The sequence below is a fragment of the Pithys albifrons genome, chromosome 28 (assembly GCF_047495875.1).
Source record: "Pithys albifrons albifrons isolate INPA30051 chromosome 28, PitAlb_v1, whole genome shotgun sequence".
Classification (NCBI taxonomy): Eukaryota; Metazoa; Chordata; class Aves; order Passeriformes; family Thamnophilidae; genus Pithys; species Pithys albifrons.
Window position 1 is genome coordinate 1,546,696 of NC_092485.1, and position 15,806 is coordinate 1,562,501.

Here is a 15,806-nt window from a genome sequence, read left to right on the forward strand (position 1 = left end):
TCCAATGCCTGACCACTCTCTCTGCAAAGAATTTCTTCCTGATATTCAACCTAAACCTCCCCTGGCAAAGCTTAAGCCCCTGCCCTCTTGTCCTACTGTTGGTTGCCTGAGAGAAGAGACCAATCCCCACCTGGCTACAACATCCTTTCAGGGAGTTGTAGAGAGTGATAAGGTCTCCTCTGAGCCTCCTCTTCTCCAGGCTAAACACCCCCAGCTCCCTCAGCCTCTCCTTACAGGACTTGTTGCTGTTACTGATTGTTTTCATATCTCATTGCTGTTTCCAGTAAATTGTTCTTCTTATCTCTTTTTTTCAGCTTTAGTGTCTCCAATTCTCAACCCCATCCCCAGAGCAGTGGGAAGGGGGGAGAAAGGTGGAGGGGTGGGAGGTATCTGCTTTGGCAGAGTCTCAGTGGGGGCACTGAATTGAGGAGGACCATTCCTAAACCTCCACAACCTCTTCTCTCATAACACAGACCTGCACATTTTATCCCAAGTGCTGCACACAGCAAACAGAGCAACAATTTGGGGGGAATGTTCCCAGGTGGAAATGCTTAATCCACTGATCTCAGGCCAAACCTCCATGGGTTCTACATGAGGCTTTGGGAAGGTTTGCTGAGTGCCAAGAAATATCTTTCATTTAGAGCTGAAAACAATCCAACTAGACAGGGCTGAATTAATTCCTGATCTAAACACTCCCTGATCCAGATGGGCTGGGGATTCTTAAATATGGGAATGATGAGTGCAGGAGACACAGTCAGAGGAGTTTGTACAAGGGAAGGCATCACTGCCCTCCAGAACACTGAGTGTGTGCAATGGGTGTATCTCTAATTACATGATTAAATCCTGTTTATACCTGGTCCTTCCCCCGCAGGGAGTGTCTGATTAAGTGGCAGGATGTGCCTGAGTTGCCAGAGTGGAACCCCAAAGGGCAGGGCTCTGTTTTTGTTTTGTGAGGTTCCCTGTGTGACAGCAGTGTCTGTGCACAGCTCAGCATTCCATGAGCAAGTTGAGTATCAACATTCTCTACCTCGACCACTCAGCTTTGAAACCTCACTGTGCCTCTTGGATGTGATCCTTAAATCAGAGCTTGGGTTAATGGCCTTAAGTACATTCTTTGGTTTTACATCTTACATTATTTGTTCATCCAGCTGTTTGAATCCTGTTCCTGCAAGCACGGACTTGACTACCTGCCCTACTTTTTTTGCTCTCTGCAAGCCCAGAGTGCAGGGACTGCTCCCATCTCTGCTCACTTTCAATGCTGCTTCAGCCCAGACTCTCTCAGTGCTGCTCCCTGCCCTTCCCTGCTGCTCCCCCTGATGTTTGTCAAAGCTGAAACTGCACTTGTTTTTTGTTCATCCTGAATCACTGAATCACCTACTGATGTGCCCCCTCTGTGTTGGGGTGCTGTGTCTGTGCTGGATGGTGCCCCTGTCCCAAATGAGGCCACACTTTGGTACCTCTATTGCTTAAACTGCTTGGCCCAGGTTCAGTTGGTACCTGAGAGCAAACTGTCCCCAGCCTAAAAATTTTGTGTCCTCCATCACTGCCTTTTGGTTTAGATACTGAAAACACACCTTGTCTGCCCTGCTACAGGAATTGGCCTCTTTTTTAAGGCAACAAACAAGCTTTGATGGCTGGAGACAGGTGGGGAGAGCTGGGGATGTTCAGCCTGGAGAAGAGAAGGCTCCAGAGAGATCTTAGAGCCCTTCCAGTGCCTAAAGGGGCTCAGGAGAACTGGAGAGGGACTTTCTCCTTGGCAGTTGGGTTCTGTTTGCTGAGTCCTGGCATTTTGGGCTTCCTGCCCTTTTTGGTGCCAGTCCCTTGGACCTGCCACGGCCTGGCAGGGAGAACTGAGTCCTCCAGGGGTCACAGAGTGCTCCTTTCCCAGGAAAGCACAAGGCAACAAGTTCTTGAAGCCACATTCTCATGTTCCACTGCCAAATATTCCAAATTAACCAACGATTCCGCAACGAGCTGAGGTCTGGATATTTGCCATGGCCAGAGCCTGCTGCTCCCAGCATTCCAGGCAGTGTGCAGAGCCAGCTGCTCCAGGAGGGGAAGGATACCTGTGCTGACAGGGCTGTGCTTACTTTCCCTTGCTCTCAGGGCATCTCTTCCAGCTGGGCTGGAACAATGGCAGAGGGGACTCTGGCGGCAGCAGACAGGAGTGCTCTGACTCTGGACTCATAGCAGGACTGTCTCCCTTCCTCCAGGGAATTCAGAGCCTCCTGGAAGATAAGGAACATGAAAGGGGGAGTAGAAGCTCAGCTGAGCATACACACACTCCCTGCTGCTTCCCCAGCAAGGGCAGGGTGGGATGGGGATGAACATGGAACTGGGAACTCTCTCAGTGCAGCCTCTCTCCCAAGGGACACGAGATCCCATCAACCCACAAACTGCCCTGAAAGACTCGTGAAGGTCAGACCCTGCCTGCAGCTCTGCCCTGTCCTGCCAGACACACCTGGGGCTCCCTGAAACTCAGGGCTCTGGCTCTTTGCCTTGGCCTCCTCTGCCCTGGGCAGCACACACCCCATGCCAGGCCCCACTGCATTTCTGGGCTCTCAGCCTGCCCAGGGCTGTGCCCTCCAGCCCAGCCCATGGATGATAAAACTGTGCCAGGGAGGGAGGGGCAACTGTGTCTTTCTCCAGGCAGAAGCTGTATCTGAATAGTTCATGTCCTAACCCAAACCAAAACTGAAGCCCCCAGGAAATGCTGCTCAAGGGGCAGATCCTTTCCCCCAGTTTGCTCACATCCTTGTAGCTCTCCCACAACTGGATGTGCAGGACTCCAAAAGCTGAATTGCAGCATCTGCTGGGTTGGGCTGTGCCTCACTGGATTCAGTTGGAGGAAAGATGCAAAACCCACTTTTTTCCAGAGCTGCTTCCCTCTCTCAGAGGATGGAAGTGCTTTGTCAGCAACCCAGGAACGTGATCACATCCTCAGGGATCCCATGCAGGGAGCAAAGCACTTGGTTTTCACTCTGTGCACGGTCAGGTCTTTTCACTCACTCCAAAGCACATTCCTGCAAAACTGGCTTCTCTCCCCCATCCAGGGTTATTCCCACTTGGATTGCTGGGCTGCATCTGCCCCTTCCCTCCCCTCCCTGGCACCAAGGGGCCCTGCTGTGCTCCTGCCAAAGCTGCACCGTGCAGACCTGGCTGCCTCTCAACTCAGCACACAACTATTTATGCTGAAATGCATAAAAGTGTTGGTTGAAAGTAGAACAGAGCCGGCTTTTATCAAAGCCCTCATGTTCTCTCTGCATTTTTATGGCAAGTTCCACTCATCTGCTGTGGTTTCCTCCCGTGTCCCCACGCTGCTGTAGAATACTCAGTGGTTTTTGGCAAAATGCTTGGTGGTTTAGTGTTTCTTTGATTCTGGAGCTTGGCCTGTGTGGAGCTGACTCTGCAGGAGGCAGGGAAGCTTTCCCTGCACCAGTTTTCCAAGGACCCCGCAGCTATTTCCTCTCTTATTGTTTCCTTTCCTCCTACTTTTGTTCCTGTAACGCCAGACATGTAAAACGACCTTCAGGGAAATTAGTAACACATTTCAGAGGTCCCTGTTCCCCCAGACAGCCCCACCTCACGCTGCCTGTGCTGATGGGGCAGCCCCTGCTCACAGGGGTTTAGGGAGAGCAGCCAGGTGAGGTGGGCAGGACATGGAACACCTCAACCACCTCTCCTGGCACTGCTTTCATCAACCCACAGCTCTTCTCTGAGCTCTGCTGTACCTGCAGGTTCCACAGACACAGGGGCTGCAGTGATCACACTTCAGTCCCTCCTGGCTGTCTCTGTGAGGACCAGATGGGTGGCAGAGCCCCCCCAGTATCAGCAATCCACAGGTACCATTTTTTGGAGGTCATTTACTCAGCGTTAGCCAGGCTGATTTCCACAACCACAGTGGTGCCTTCAAAATGAAGCTTGGGCAGCACATCATATATTTAAGTAACACAGACTACAATTGGGACATTACAGGTCAAAACACTTGTTCCCTAACAGACAACCCAAGTGAAAGTGTGGAATCAGTGACAGGATCCCACCATCTTGCTGTGCCTGGGCAGAACCCAAGTGAAGCTCTCCTGCCTTCAAGGTACATCTTGATGAAGCTGTTCAGTCACTGAGCTCAGGGCTGAGAGACAGGAAGGGCAGGAGGGAAGAAGCAGTTTTCATGTCAAGTGTGCATCTGAAACATTTAACAAGGGCTCCAGCAAGAGCCTCAGCCCCCAGACTGCAGTTCTGCCCCTGTCCCTCCCCTGATAAATCCTGACTGCCCACAGCAGAGGTTCCTGATGGAGCAGCCCCAGCACAGCCAACACCTTGTTTGTTCTACATTAAGGCAGAGTCTCCAAATCTTGGAAGTGCAGGTGCTCAAACACTGCAGGGAGAAGGGACTCGTTTCTCCCTCTCCTGCTGTCAGGAGCCCTTTCTGGGAGCCTCATCCCAGGCTGTGCCTGCCCTACAGCCTCCTGCCAGCAGAACTGCTTCATTAGAGGAGCAAGGGAAAGGTCCCTCCCACAGCCCTGAGGCTGCAACATCCTTAAACTGCAGGTACAACCACCCTGAGCTTGGTGGGACACACAACTCCATCACCCCAGCACAGGGACAGCTGTGCCTTCACAGCTGGATCATGAACAGAGGGACAGCACCAGGGACCCCAGAGCATTCCTGGAGAGCTGTTCTGTCCCTCATACTGGGGTCTGCAATGGAGAATGAACTGGGCCACGAATATCAACAGATGAACACAGTGAGGCTGCTGCAGCCTCCTTCCATCTTCAATCAGCTTTGTGCCCAGCTTTGAAAAGGCAGAGACCAGAACTGGTCACAATGTACCAGACTGCTCTTACCAGATGCTTTTACAGCAGAGAAATTCCTTCCTGAATTCCTTGTTTAACACACACACACGTGGCTGCTCTGACATCCTTCAGCACTGACACACACAGTCACTGCCCACTGCTTATCCAGGGATTCAGATCCTTTTCAGGCTGGAATCTCTTCACTCTTGCTGCCTGAAAATAACAATGGTCTGGCACATGTTCTTTATTTGCTGCTCCATCAGCCATTTTACCTGTACTGTGTTTTGTTTCCAAGTACTCAGTTAACAGAACTGCACACATGTTAGTTGGAATGCCTTACACTCACTTCAGGTGCCACACAATCCCAGAGTGCAGCTGTCAGGTGGGATGAGCTTTTGGAGAAGGTAAATGTTAGGGCTTGGGATGGGGAGCATTCCTTCTGAAAACCAACACAAGATTCACCCTTAAACCCTAGAACTGCTCTGGCTGTAGGACAGACAATTTTAGCTGCCCCAGTGACTCAGTGCAGCAGTGCCACCCTGCCCGTGCCCCTTCCCAGTGCCCACATTTACATGGAGTCACAGAGCCACCAGCCTGAGAGACACCCCAGCACCACCTGCAGCCACAAGGGAAGTGACAGAACAGACAGTGGCAGAGCAGGTTATTTGGCAAAACAGTCACAGTGAGATGTCCCTGCAGGTCACAGGAGTGCCACCACCCTCCCTGTGTGGGTGTGGGTGAGGAGCTGACTGTGCCAGGGCTGTAATTCCCAACACTGGTCAGCCTGTGGACCTGGGACAAGAGGTGACCACTCAGGCTGTGGCTCAGTCACACCATGGGGTGGGCAGACTGTGACCAGTCAGACACTGGGGTGACCAGACAGGCTGGGGCCAATCAGACCATGGGGCAGGCAGGCTGTGGCCAGTCAGACACTGGGGTGACCACTTGGGCTGTAAGTCAGTCAGGCTGTGGGGCAGACAGGCTGTGGCCAGTCAGACACTGGGGGTGATTGGCTGGGCTGTGGTCAGTCAAGACACTGGGGTGACCAGGCTGTAGACAGTCAAGACACTGGGGTGACTGGCTGGGCTGTAGGGCACTCAGGCCATGGGGCAGGCAGGCTGTGGTCAGTCAGACACTGGGGTGACTGGCTGGGCTGTAGGGCACTCAGGCCATGGGGCAGGCAGGCTGTGGTCAGTCAGACCCTGGGGTGTCCAGCTGGGCTGTCACCAGTCACAGAGGGGTGCCCAGCCGGGCTGTGGCCAGTCACACACGGGTGCCCAGGCTGTGGTCAGTCACACATGGGTGCCCAGGCTGTGGTCAGTCACACACGGGTGCCCAGCCGTGGGCAGTGCCCTGGTCCCCCCGTGCTCTCCGTGTGGCCGCGGGGCTGTGGGTGCTCCCGGCCCGGCCCGGCCCCGCTCCCAGCCCGGGTCACTCGTGGGCCACACGCTCCAGCGCCACGTAGAAACTGTCCTTGTCGTCGAGGCAGTGCCAGCCGATGGGCCCGGCCTCGCAGTCGGCGCACACCAGGAACTTCACGTTGCCCACGTCGCGGGTGAACCCCACGTTCTCGAAGGAGAACATGTCGCGCACCAGCCAGTGCTCCCGCAGCACGTCCCCGCCGCCCGCCGCCGCCGCCGCCGCCTTCTTCCTCATGGCGGGCAGGAGCAGCTGCGGAGACACGGGGCGATCGGTCACCGTCACCTCGGCTGGTCCCCGCGGGCCCTCCCGGCCCGGCCCGGCCCCGCCCGGCCCACCCGCCCCCGGTACCTCTCGGCGGGCGAAGGAGGCCGCGCCGGGCAGCAGCACCCGCGACCCGCAGCGCTGGCACAGCACGGCCCGCAGGTTGCGGCCCTGCGCGCACACGAGCCCGGCCGGAGGGGCGGCGGCGGCGGCGGCGGCGGGAGGAGGATGAGGGTGAGGAGGGGAGGAAGGAGGCGCCGCCGGCTCCATCTCAGCGCAGGGAGCCGCCATGGCCGAGGGGTGGGGCCCGTGACGTCACCGCGCGGGCTCAGCCTGACGTCACGGCCTTGCTCCCGCCCCTCGGGGGCTGCGAGGCATGTGACGTCACCGCGCGGGCTCCGCCTGACGTCACGGCCTTGCTCCCGCCCCTCGGGGACTGTGAGGCCAATGACGTCACTATACGGGCTCCTTTTGACATCATGGCCCTGCTCCCTCCCCTCGGGCCGTTCGAGACTTACGTCACTACACTGGCTCCTCCTGACGTCACATCCTTGCTCCGCCCCTCGGGCGAGGCGAGGCCAATGACATCACTAACCCGCTTTTCCTGACGTCACGGCCCTGCCCCCGTGCCCTCGGGCTGTGCGAGGACTGTGATGTCACCCCACAGGCTCTGTCTGATGTCATGTCCCTACCCCCACCCCTCGGGCAGTGTGAGTCCAATGACGTCACTACACAGGCTCCATCTGATGTCACGGCAGTGCCAGGAGGTCGTACCCGGCTGCTCCATCCCTGGGAGTATCCCGGAATCATTCAGGTTGGAAAAGATCTCTGAGGTCACCAGGGCCAGCCTTTGCCCCAAGGCCACACTGCCCACCAGCCCCTGGCACTGAGTGCCACAGCCAGACACATCCACAGCCCTTGGGGTGAAATGGTCACATGGAAGGTGGAATGGGATGAGTTTTAAGGTCCTTTCCCACCCAAACGTGGCGACACCTGAGCTCATGTTCAGCCCCTGAGGAATAATTATTGCTGTCAACTGTAGTCAGTCTTCTCCCCATCTTGCTGCCATGCTCTTTTCCAATACACCTTTCAACAAATCCCCCCTTTTGGTGAGTCCTCCAGGCCTGGCTGGTCTCTGTGCTGTGGATCTCACACCTGGAGCAGCTGTTTGTCACTGCCAGGCTGAAGGTGCAGGGCAGGGGCACAGCCAAGGTGGGTGGCTGGTCTGACACAGGGTTTGCACAAACCCTCCCCACAATCGTCAGACAAAGGTCTGGAAGGTAGAGAACAGAAGCTAAACTCCTACTGGCTCAGGAAATATTTTATTCTTTATACTTTCATTAGAAAATAAACATAGGAAACAAAACCACAGAACACTTGTGTGATAGAAACAAACGCAGAAGGTCAGAGCGTTGGCTGAAAGTGCATAATTAAGTCATGCTACCACGTCCCTGATCCCACCCTGTCCCCAAGCAAGGAGTCAGCAGGAAGCTCAACGAGCAGCACTACACAGAGCCCAGGCACTGTGGGGCCCAGCTGATGGCAGAGGGGAGCCTGTGCCCCCAGAATGCAAGGCAGGACACATGCTGAGCCAGCAATGGAGCCCTCACTGGGGCTCGTGGGGCAGGAGAGGGATAGCAAAGTGTCAGAGGATGTGGAGTTACGAGGCAGGGGAATAAACAGCTGAGAACAAAGGGCCAAACGGTATCCTGGATGTTACTCCAGAACAGCCCTGGAAGCAGAAAAATCCTAGATAAAGGAAAACCAACACAATGAACTTGAATGAAAGGCTGCTGTGGCTGTGCTGGACTCAGGTCTGTCTGGGGATGGACCCCAGTCACTCACCAGCAAGACCCTGGTGGGCAGCAGCCACTGTGTGCCTACTCTGGTGGCCTCACTCAGGTGTCCTCCCTGCAGGCTGGGAGCAAAGGCACAGCTGCAGCACAGCAGGGCTCCCACTGACCCCAACACAGCACTCAGTCAAAGCTTTCTGAGGGAAATACCATGTGATGAACTTTGCTGAGCACCTGACCAAGAGCACAAACGCTGCAGACCTGCTCCTGCAGCAGGCAAGGAGCTTCTCTCTCCCCTGCCCTCTGCCCCCAAGGCCTCAAGGCTTCTGGGTCTCAGTAGTTGACAGCTTGAACCTGTGACTCCTTTTGCAGCCTCGTGAGGAACCTGCAGACACAGCAACAGTGCAGGCCCCCCTCACACACTCTCCCAGTGTGGCTCTGCACCCACCTGTGCTCAAGGAGCACGTTTGGACATTCAGTATGTACATGATGATTTGAAGCTGGAACACAAGAGCAGCTGGATTCACCCTCACACATCCACGTGGCTGAGAGTGACCTGAGGACCCGTGGGGTCCCGTGGTGGCTGAAGAGGTGACCCCAGTGGTATGTACATGTCCTTAGGAGAGTTCACCAGCCCAGCTGAGGCCAGGCTGGGGCATCTCTGCTCTGCCCATAGACTGAGCCACAGGAACAGCAGAGAGTGCAGCTTCTCATGACCCACTCACCGTCTTCCTTCAGCTTCCCATAGAGCCCCTGATTTCAAATGACTGCTGAGATCACACGGTTATGCACGTGCCCTAGTCACAAGCAGCACAGAAAGCTGCTGTTCTGGTGCCTGTTCCCACAGCATCCCCAACTCTCAAGAACAGTCACTGCAAATCACTTGGGACTCTTCCTCCAGCTGAGGCTTTTTAGAATGTTCTTTTTTGTGAGCTCCCTCCTGTCACTTCTCCCGAAGGACGCAGACTCCGGCGTCGCAGCGCTGCATCCCCAGCGAGGTGACCACTTCCCAGCTGTCAATGATGGGGTCGTAGCACTCGATGCTGCTCAGCAGGGAGTTGCCATCGTATCTGCCAGGACACAAAGTTACAGGTGAAGGACAGTGTTGGAGGAAGAGCCTGAGGCATTCAGAGCCTGTTGATGTGAAGATTTGCAGCAGTCAGAGGAGACAAACTCAGGCTGCAGTCTGGTCAGGACGCTTACACCAAAGACAAAGGACTTTATTTTTAGTTACAGCTTTACTTTTATCTACTCTTGTACATAACATGCTAGCACACTATTGGTTAGTAGCTCACTGAGCACACATGGAAAGATCCTACAGCTTACAAGGTATCTCACATTCTACAGGTGGTTCTCTGGTCCTTAAGGGTGCATTTATCAATCACCTCAGACATTATGAGATCCACTCACACACTGTCATCCCCCACAGGAGCCCTTCTGGGAGGCTGGACAGCTGCAGGAATGGCCCAAAATGGAACCCCTGCATGAGGCTCCCTTTGCTGCCTGTTATAGGTTTAGCTAAGCAGGCCTAAATTTAAGCTTTAGATTTCAGTCTAGGCCTGGGACTGTCGGCTGACTTAAGCTGGGCTGAGCTGACAGCTGACTTCTTCTAGCCAATAGTATTCCATACCATATTCTGACATGATCTCAAAGTGTAAGAGCCAGTGTGGGAGTGACTTAGTTGCTTCAAACTGTGGTCCCAGAAGGACACACTATGCTGTCCCAGGAGGGACAGGGAGGACCAGGCCCTCTTAGGGAAGTAAAATGTTGGTTCTTAGTCTTTCTGTTTAAGTCTGGCTCTCTGGAGATTAAGTTCTCTGGAGTGATTTGTAGTTAGAATGGTGGGATTTGGTTCACTGGGGAATGGGAAGTTATTTTTTGTTATATATAATTTGTGTAAGCCTGTGTCATGTTGTAGTTTCTCTTAATTTTCTCTTTTCTGTATAAATACATATAATTAGTTTGGGTTTAAACCTGTTCTGAGTTTCTAGTTTGTTTTTTTCTTTTCCCTTTTCTCGGTGGGGGGAGTAAGGCTTTGACTCTGTATTGGGCAGTTGGCATTTTGCCACCTCAACCCACTGCTGCTCTCCCACCTGCCTGTTTTGGCTGGGCATGGTGACTCTGTGGGCTGTCTCCTCTCACAGAACTTAAACACAGGTGTGAGGAGCAGCCCCTGAGGTGGGACAGCCTCTGTGCCCCCCGAGCCGCCCTGCTGAGTGCCCAGAGCTGCAGGCCCGGCCCGGCAGAGCTTACCCGGCGATGGCGTAGAGCCGGCCCCGCAGCACCGTGGCCCCCACGTAGCACCGGGGCGTGGTCATGCTGGTCACCGTTGTCCAGGAATCGGTGCGGATGTTGTAGGCCTCCACCGAGGACAGGTGTGCCGTCCCGTCAAACCCACCCACCACGTAGATGTGGTCATTGAGCAGAGCCACTCCAGCCCCTGGGGACAGAGAGAGAGGGTGGGGATGTCTTGGGAGACCACAAAGAACAGGACTCCGAGCCAGGTTAGTGTGGGGTAAGATAAAAAGGGGGATTCTTTAATGTCCAGGGGAGCGGGGCCAGAGAAGAGCAACGAGGCTGGTGAAGGGACTGGAGCACAAGTGCTGTGGGGAGAGGCTGAGGGAGCTGGGGGTGTTCAGCCTGGAGAAGAGGAGGCTCAGAGGTGACCTCAGCACTGTCTGGAACTGCCTGAAGGGAAGTTCTGGCCAGGTGGGGGTTGGTCTCTTCTCCCAGGCACTCAGCAATAGGACAAGGGGGCACGATGGGCTCAAGCTCTGCCAGGGGAAATTGAAGTTGGAGATCAGAAAAAAATTCTTTACAGAGAGAGTGCTCAGGCATTGGAATGGGCTGCCCAGAGAGGTGGTGGACTCCCCATCCCTAGAGATTTGTAAACACAGATTGGACGTGGCACTGAGTGCCATGATCTGGTAAAGGGACTGGAGTTGGCCCAAGGGTTGGACTTGATGATCTCAGAGGTCTTTTCCAACCCAATCAATTCTATGATTCTGTGATTCTAACTGATATGAAGGTTGCAACTACAACCAGTACCTACAGTACTAGTAGTTAGTTAGGGGTGTTGGTATCAGAGTGGCAGCACAAAAACCTGGGCTAAAGAAGGTCCTTGGGCACACCCACATTTCAGATCTTGGTGCTCCAGGTGACAGTGCCAAGGCTGGGGTCAAGTGCCTGACCATTTTCCTGCTCACTTGTGGCACCAAGCACCTCATGTTTCAGGCCAAAGCACTTCTACCAAAGCCTCCAAATCCTGTGGGAAGCGAGCATGGACCTGGGAAATGCCTGTTGTAGGTTTTTCTCTTGAACTCTGCTTTTGGTCTTGCCCAAAGTAAATCTTCTGTGGTGCTTACAGCAGATCCCTTGGGGAAAGCCATGGCATCCTCAAGCTTCCCAGAGACCTGTGGGTCGGTCTCACACAGTGCCTCTGATGCAGGAAAATCTACAGATTTTATCCTGTGTTTTATGTGGGGTCTTCCTGGATGTGGAAAGCATCCAACTCCTAAATCAAAACCATTCTGGCAGATAAACCCACACTTAACAGGAATAGCCCTGTCACAAGAATAAATATTTAAAGCTTTGGGTTTTGGTGAATGCCACTGCAGGAACAAGAAAGCTGAAATGTTTTTGGAGCAGAGCCCAGTTTTAGTGAGTACCCAGCACTAGTCCCTAAGCAGGAACAGTACACAAAGCAGTTCTGCCCAGGCTGACTCTGGGGGGGCAGCTACTGAAAGAAGCAGAGAAAAAGCAACTTCAAAAAGGAGTTTGAAAAAGAGGGTCTGTAAGCACAGAACTACCAGACTGGGAACCACCCAGCTGTGGAGGCACTGAGCATCCTGCCTGTGCAGGGCCAGGGCTGCTCACCAGAATGGCATGGAGGGCAGCACAGGAGGCCTGAGGCACAGGGGAAGAGCAGAGAGGAGATCTAAGCACACAGGAGCTGCAGGAGCCCTGCTGGAACTCCTCTGAGAAATGAAGTAGAGCTTAAACAGAAAGATACTCCAAAAGTAGGATTTAAACTATATTCTTCTCCTAGATACAACACCAACCTAAATCTTGGATGGAACTCCAAGCTGGAGAGGCAAGTGAAGAGTTGGGGGGGGGAAATTACTGTGTGACTGCACCATGTTTGAAGTCATGAATGCAACGCCACTGCAGGGTGACACTGCTCTGGCAGTGCTGCTCTCTGTGGTCCTGCTGCCCCAGCAGCTGAGGCCCCACATACCTCAGAGCAGAGTGGAGGTGAAGGAGCAGCCTGACAGGGCACTCCTGCCTTCCCCATGTCCTGTGCAGCTGTACCATGGTCTGTAGCTGGTGCCTTGTGGGTTCTTCTCCAAGCCAAGTACTGTTTGTAGTTTTGAGAGTCACACAGAACTTCCTCTCCTTCCCTGTCACCTACAACCCCCTCCCCACACTCCTCATATACACCTTAGCATGGGATGGAGACATCAGGCTGTGAAAATTAGTATTTCTCCTGGGAATTCAGCATGTCCTAAAATCATCCCTTCTCAAAGCCAAACCACACTGGGGCCCAAAGCACCCTCTAGGGCAGCAGAACACACCAGCAGTGAGTGCTGCCCCAGTGCAGCTGGAAACACCCTGACTCCAGGCACTGTGGGCTCTTACCTGAGCGCTTGGTGGCCATTGGGGTGACATTTGTCCAGTGTCCAGTGTGGGGGTCATACCTCTCTACAGAATTCAGGATGTTCAGCCCATCATAGCCACCTGAAACAAAACAAACCCTGGGGGTGACTTCTGAGGAATGTTTTCTGTGTAGAGAGCAGTCAGATGGCTGGTTCATGCTGAGCACAGCGTGGTGCTGTGTGGTACTGCCACTGTGCCACCAGGACAGCCCACCCTTGTGGGACAGAGGGTCCTGCAGCAAGCCCAGAGCCAGCTCTGCCCCTGCCCTGCTCTGGGCCACGTGGGAGAGCATCATCTCCCCAAACCAGCACACCAGGCCAGCCCTGTGCTGCCCTGAGCTGCCTTTGAGCACGCTGAGGCCACTGCTGGCACTGCCCTGCAGATGTGCTGCCCTGCAGATGTGCAGCTCCCAGCATTGCACTGCCTCAGGTCTGAACAGGGTAGGCTGGGATGTCTCAAGGGCTGTTTCACAACATACTAAAAAGTCTCTGTGCAGCTTCAGCAATGGAGCACAGGCTGCCATCTGCCCTGGGGAACAGCAGGAGGAATTTGGGAGGGGGACATGAAACCCATAAACTGGGTTGGTTTATGGCCAGGTTCAAGGCCAGGTTGGAGGGGGCTTGGAGCAACCTGGCTTAGGGGAAGGCGTCCCTGCCCATGGCAGGGGGCTGGAATGAGATGAGCTTTATTTAAGGTCCCTTCCACCTCAATCCATTTAGTGGGTCTACGAAACCAGTGTCTGGTGTATGAAACCTGTGACTCTCCAGGTACAGGACTGTAACAGATGTGGATGCAATGCTGGGTCTGCCTTTTTTAGGCCCCAGAAGGTGACCTATAGAACAAGTTTCGGGTACAGGATTGTACAGGACTGTAACAGATGTGGATGCAATGCTGGGTCTGCCTTTTCAGGGCCCAGAAAGAGACCTCTAGAACAGGTTTCAGAGTGCTTTGCCCTTTGGCATTCTCACTATATTCACAGCTGGTGTGGGGCTCTGAAACTGAAATGGAGGCTACAGAAAGGAGCTGGAGAACACACAGCTCATGATATATTGCCACCATTGCTTTGTGTGGTCCAGGTGAACCCTCTCCCTCTGTCCCTTGGTTACCTGCTGCATCTCTGGGCATTTTGCCCCTGCCCAGGTTTTGCAAGCCTCAGGGGGCACTGCTCATCCTCCACACTTCAGTCAGCCCTCAAATGCAGTGTGTAAATTGTGTGTAATGTGCACCTTGCAGCATTCCCTGCTGTGATACAGCAGCTCCAGTCCAAGCCATTGTAATGATGCCTAAGGATTATAGTGTATATTTTGTAGATTTTCAGAATTATACAGGTTACATGGATTTTCCTGGGTTGCTCACATATTAGGTGGTATTAGAAGTTGCTAAAACATTTTCTTATACATTGTTAAGCTCTCTCAAGGACATGCTGTTTTGAAGAAGGCTCCTGCAAGACAGCTTGGAGACAGAACACAAGAAGACCTCTATGGGTGGGGCACCAGGGGAAATGAGAATCATGGTTGGTCATAGGGATCTCATGTATTACTGGGAACAGTAAGAACAGGCAGCATTCACTGACACAGCAGGGAGTGCCCAGGGCAGTGGTAAAACCTCTTCTAACCTGGATGTGACAGGTTGGTCCTCCCAAGGCTCAGGGGAGACCTTACCACTCTTTACAACTCCCTGAAAGGATGTTGTAGCCGGGTGGGGATTGGTCTCTTCTCTCAGGCAACCAACAGTAGGACAAGAGGGCACAGCTCAAGCTCTGCCAGGGGAGGTTTAGGTTGGATATCAGGAAGAAATTCTTTACAGAGAGAGTGGTCAGGCATTGGAATGGGCTGCCCAGAGAGGGGGTGGATTCTCCGACCCTAGAGGTTTTTAAGGTGAGAGTGGACGTGGCACTGAGTGCCACGATCTAGCAATCAAAGTGGGGTTGGATTAAGGGTTGGACTTGATGATCTCAGAGGTCTCTTCCACTCCAACTGATTCTATGATTCTGTGATTCTCCAGGCAGCACCTGCATGGTCACTTTGGTAAAAAGCCAGGATTTACAGAACTCCCAGGGGTCCTGAGGTACCTACCGAGGCAGTAGATCACTCCATTGGCGACCACCAGCCCCGCTCCCTCCCGTGCTGTCTGCATGTCTCCCAGCATACTCCACTGGTCGATGTTGGGGTCGTAGCGCTCCATACTGGTGTGCCGGCGGCTCCCATCGAAGCCCCCCGACACATAGATCATGTCTGCAATGACAGGGGTGGGACCCAGCAAGTCAAGAGTCACACGTGCACATGGGGCACGAGGGCCCTCACAGATGAAGCAAAACTTAAACATGGGCTGCAAACCCCAGAACAACAACAGACCTTGGCACACAGGGAGCCAAGAGGAACCCAGGCTCCTCAGCCTGGCTCAGTGCACCAGCCTGTTCACAGGCCCTGCAAACAAACACAAACCCCATCTGGCCCTTAAATCTGCTTCTTGCTGTTGGGTGAAGGAGAACATGCACACCCAATTATTTTCTTCATGCTGCAGAACCACTGAAGCACTGCCATGCCCAAACCCAAACCCTGCCTTATCATGAGCATCATGTCAGCACCTCCCCAAAGCCCTCACTCCTTCCCTGCACATGCTCCAGTCTCTCCAGTGCTGGATGATCACAGCTGTACTTGGTGCCCTGTGCTCAGTGCTGCCCAACACTGTCACCCCCCTCAGAGCTTCCCACTCCACAATCCATCCCTCACAGAGCCCCTTTCCCTCACTGCACAGATCTGTGCTGTAGGAACGCAGCGGAGGCAGAGCTCCTCTCAGGATACGTGGGCAAGGTTTCCATTTCTGAATCCCAGTGGTGAGAAGGCAGAATCTCAGGGTCCCCTCCTCCCCCCAGAGCCAG

General features: G+C 54.0%; 2 protein-coding genes across 3 annotated transcripts in view; both read right to left on the reverse strand.

Moving 5' to 3' along the window:
• Positions 1 to 3,915: 3,915 nt before the first annotated feature.
• RABIF (RAB interacting factor) lies at positions 3,916 to 6,825 on the reverse strand. The gene is made up of 2 exons (XM_071578500.1): positions 6,564 to 6,825; positions 3,916 to 6,464 (listed from the first exon to the last, which is right to left on the reverse strand). The coding sequence occupies exons 1-2, from the start codon at positions 6,765 to 6,767 to the stop codon at positions 6,225 to 6,227; spliced, it is 444 nt and encodes a 147-aa protein (XP_071434601.1). The 5' UTR covers positions 6,768 to 6,825; the 3' UTR covers positions 3,916 to 6,224.
• Positions 6,826 to 7,779: 954 nt separating this feature from the next.
• KLHL12 (kelch like family member 12) overlaps positions 7,780 to 15,806 on the reverse strand; it is a 28,263-nt gene continuing 20,236 nt past the window's right edge. For both annotated transcript variants that reach the window (XM_071578749.1, XM_071578750.1), the window contains 4 exons: positions 15,001 to 15,159; positions 12,908 to 13,006; positions 10,523 to 10,709; positions 7,780 to 9,339 (listed from right to left, as the gene is read on the reverse strand). In XM_071578749.1, the coding sequence (XP_071434850.1) occupies positions 9,213 to 9,339; positions 10,523 to 10,709; positions 12,908 to 13,006; positions 15,001 to 15,159 (572 nt within the window). In that variant the 3' untranslated portion in view covers positions 7,780 to 9,212. The remainder of the gene's footprint in view (positions 9,340 to 10,522; positions 10,710 to 12,907; positions 13,007 to 15,000; positions 15,160 to 15,806) is intronic.

Coding starts and splice junctions, on each gene's coding strand:
- RABIF (XM_071578500.1), bottom strand. CDS start 6,767: ATGGCGGCTCCCTGCGCTGAGATGGAGCCGGCGGCGCCTCCTTCCTCC. Junction 6,465..6,563: donor CCTCCTTCGCCCGCCGAGAG/GTACCGGGGGCG, acceptor GTGTCTCCGCAG/CTGCTCCTGCCCGCCATGAG.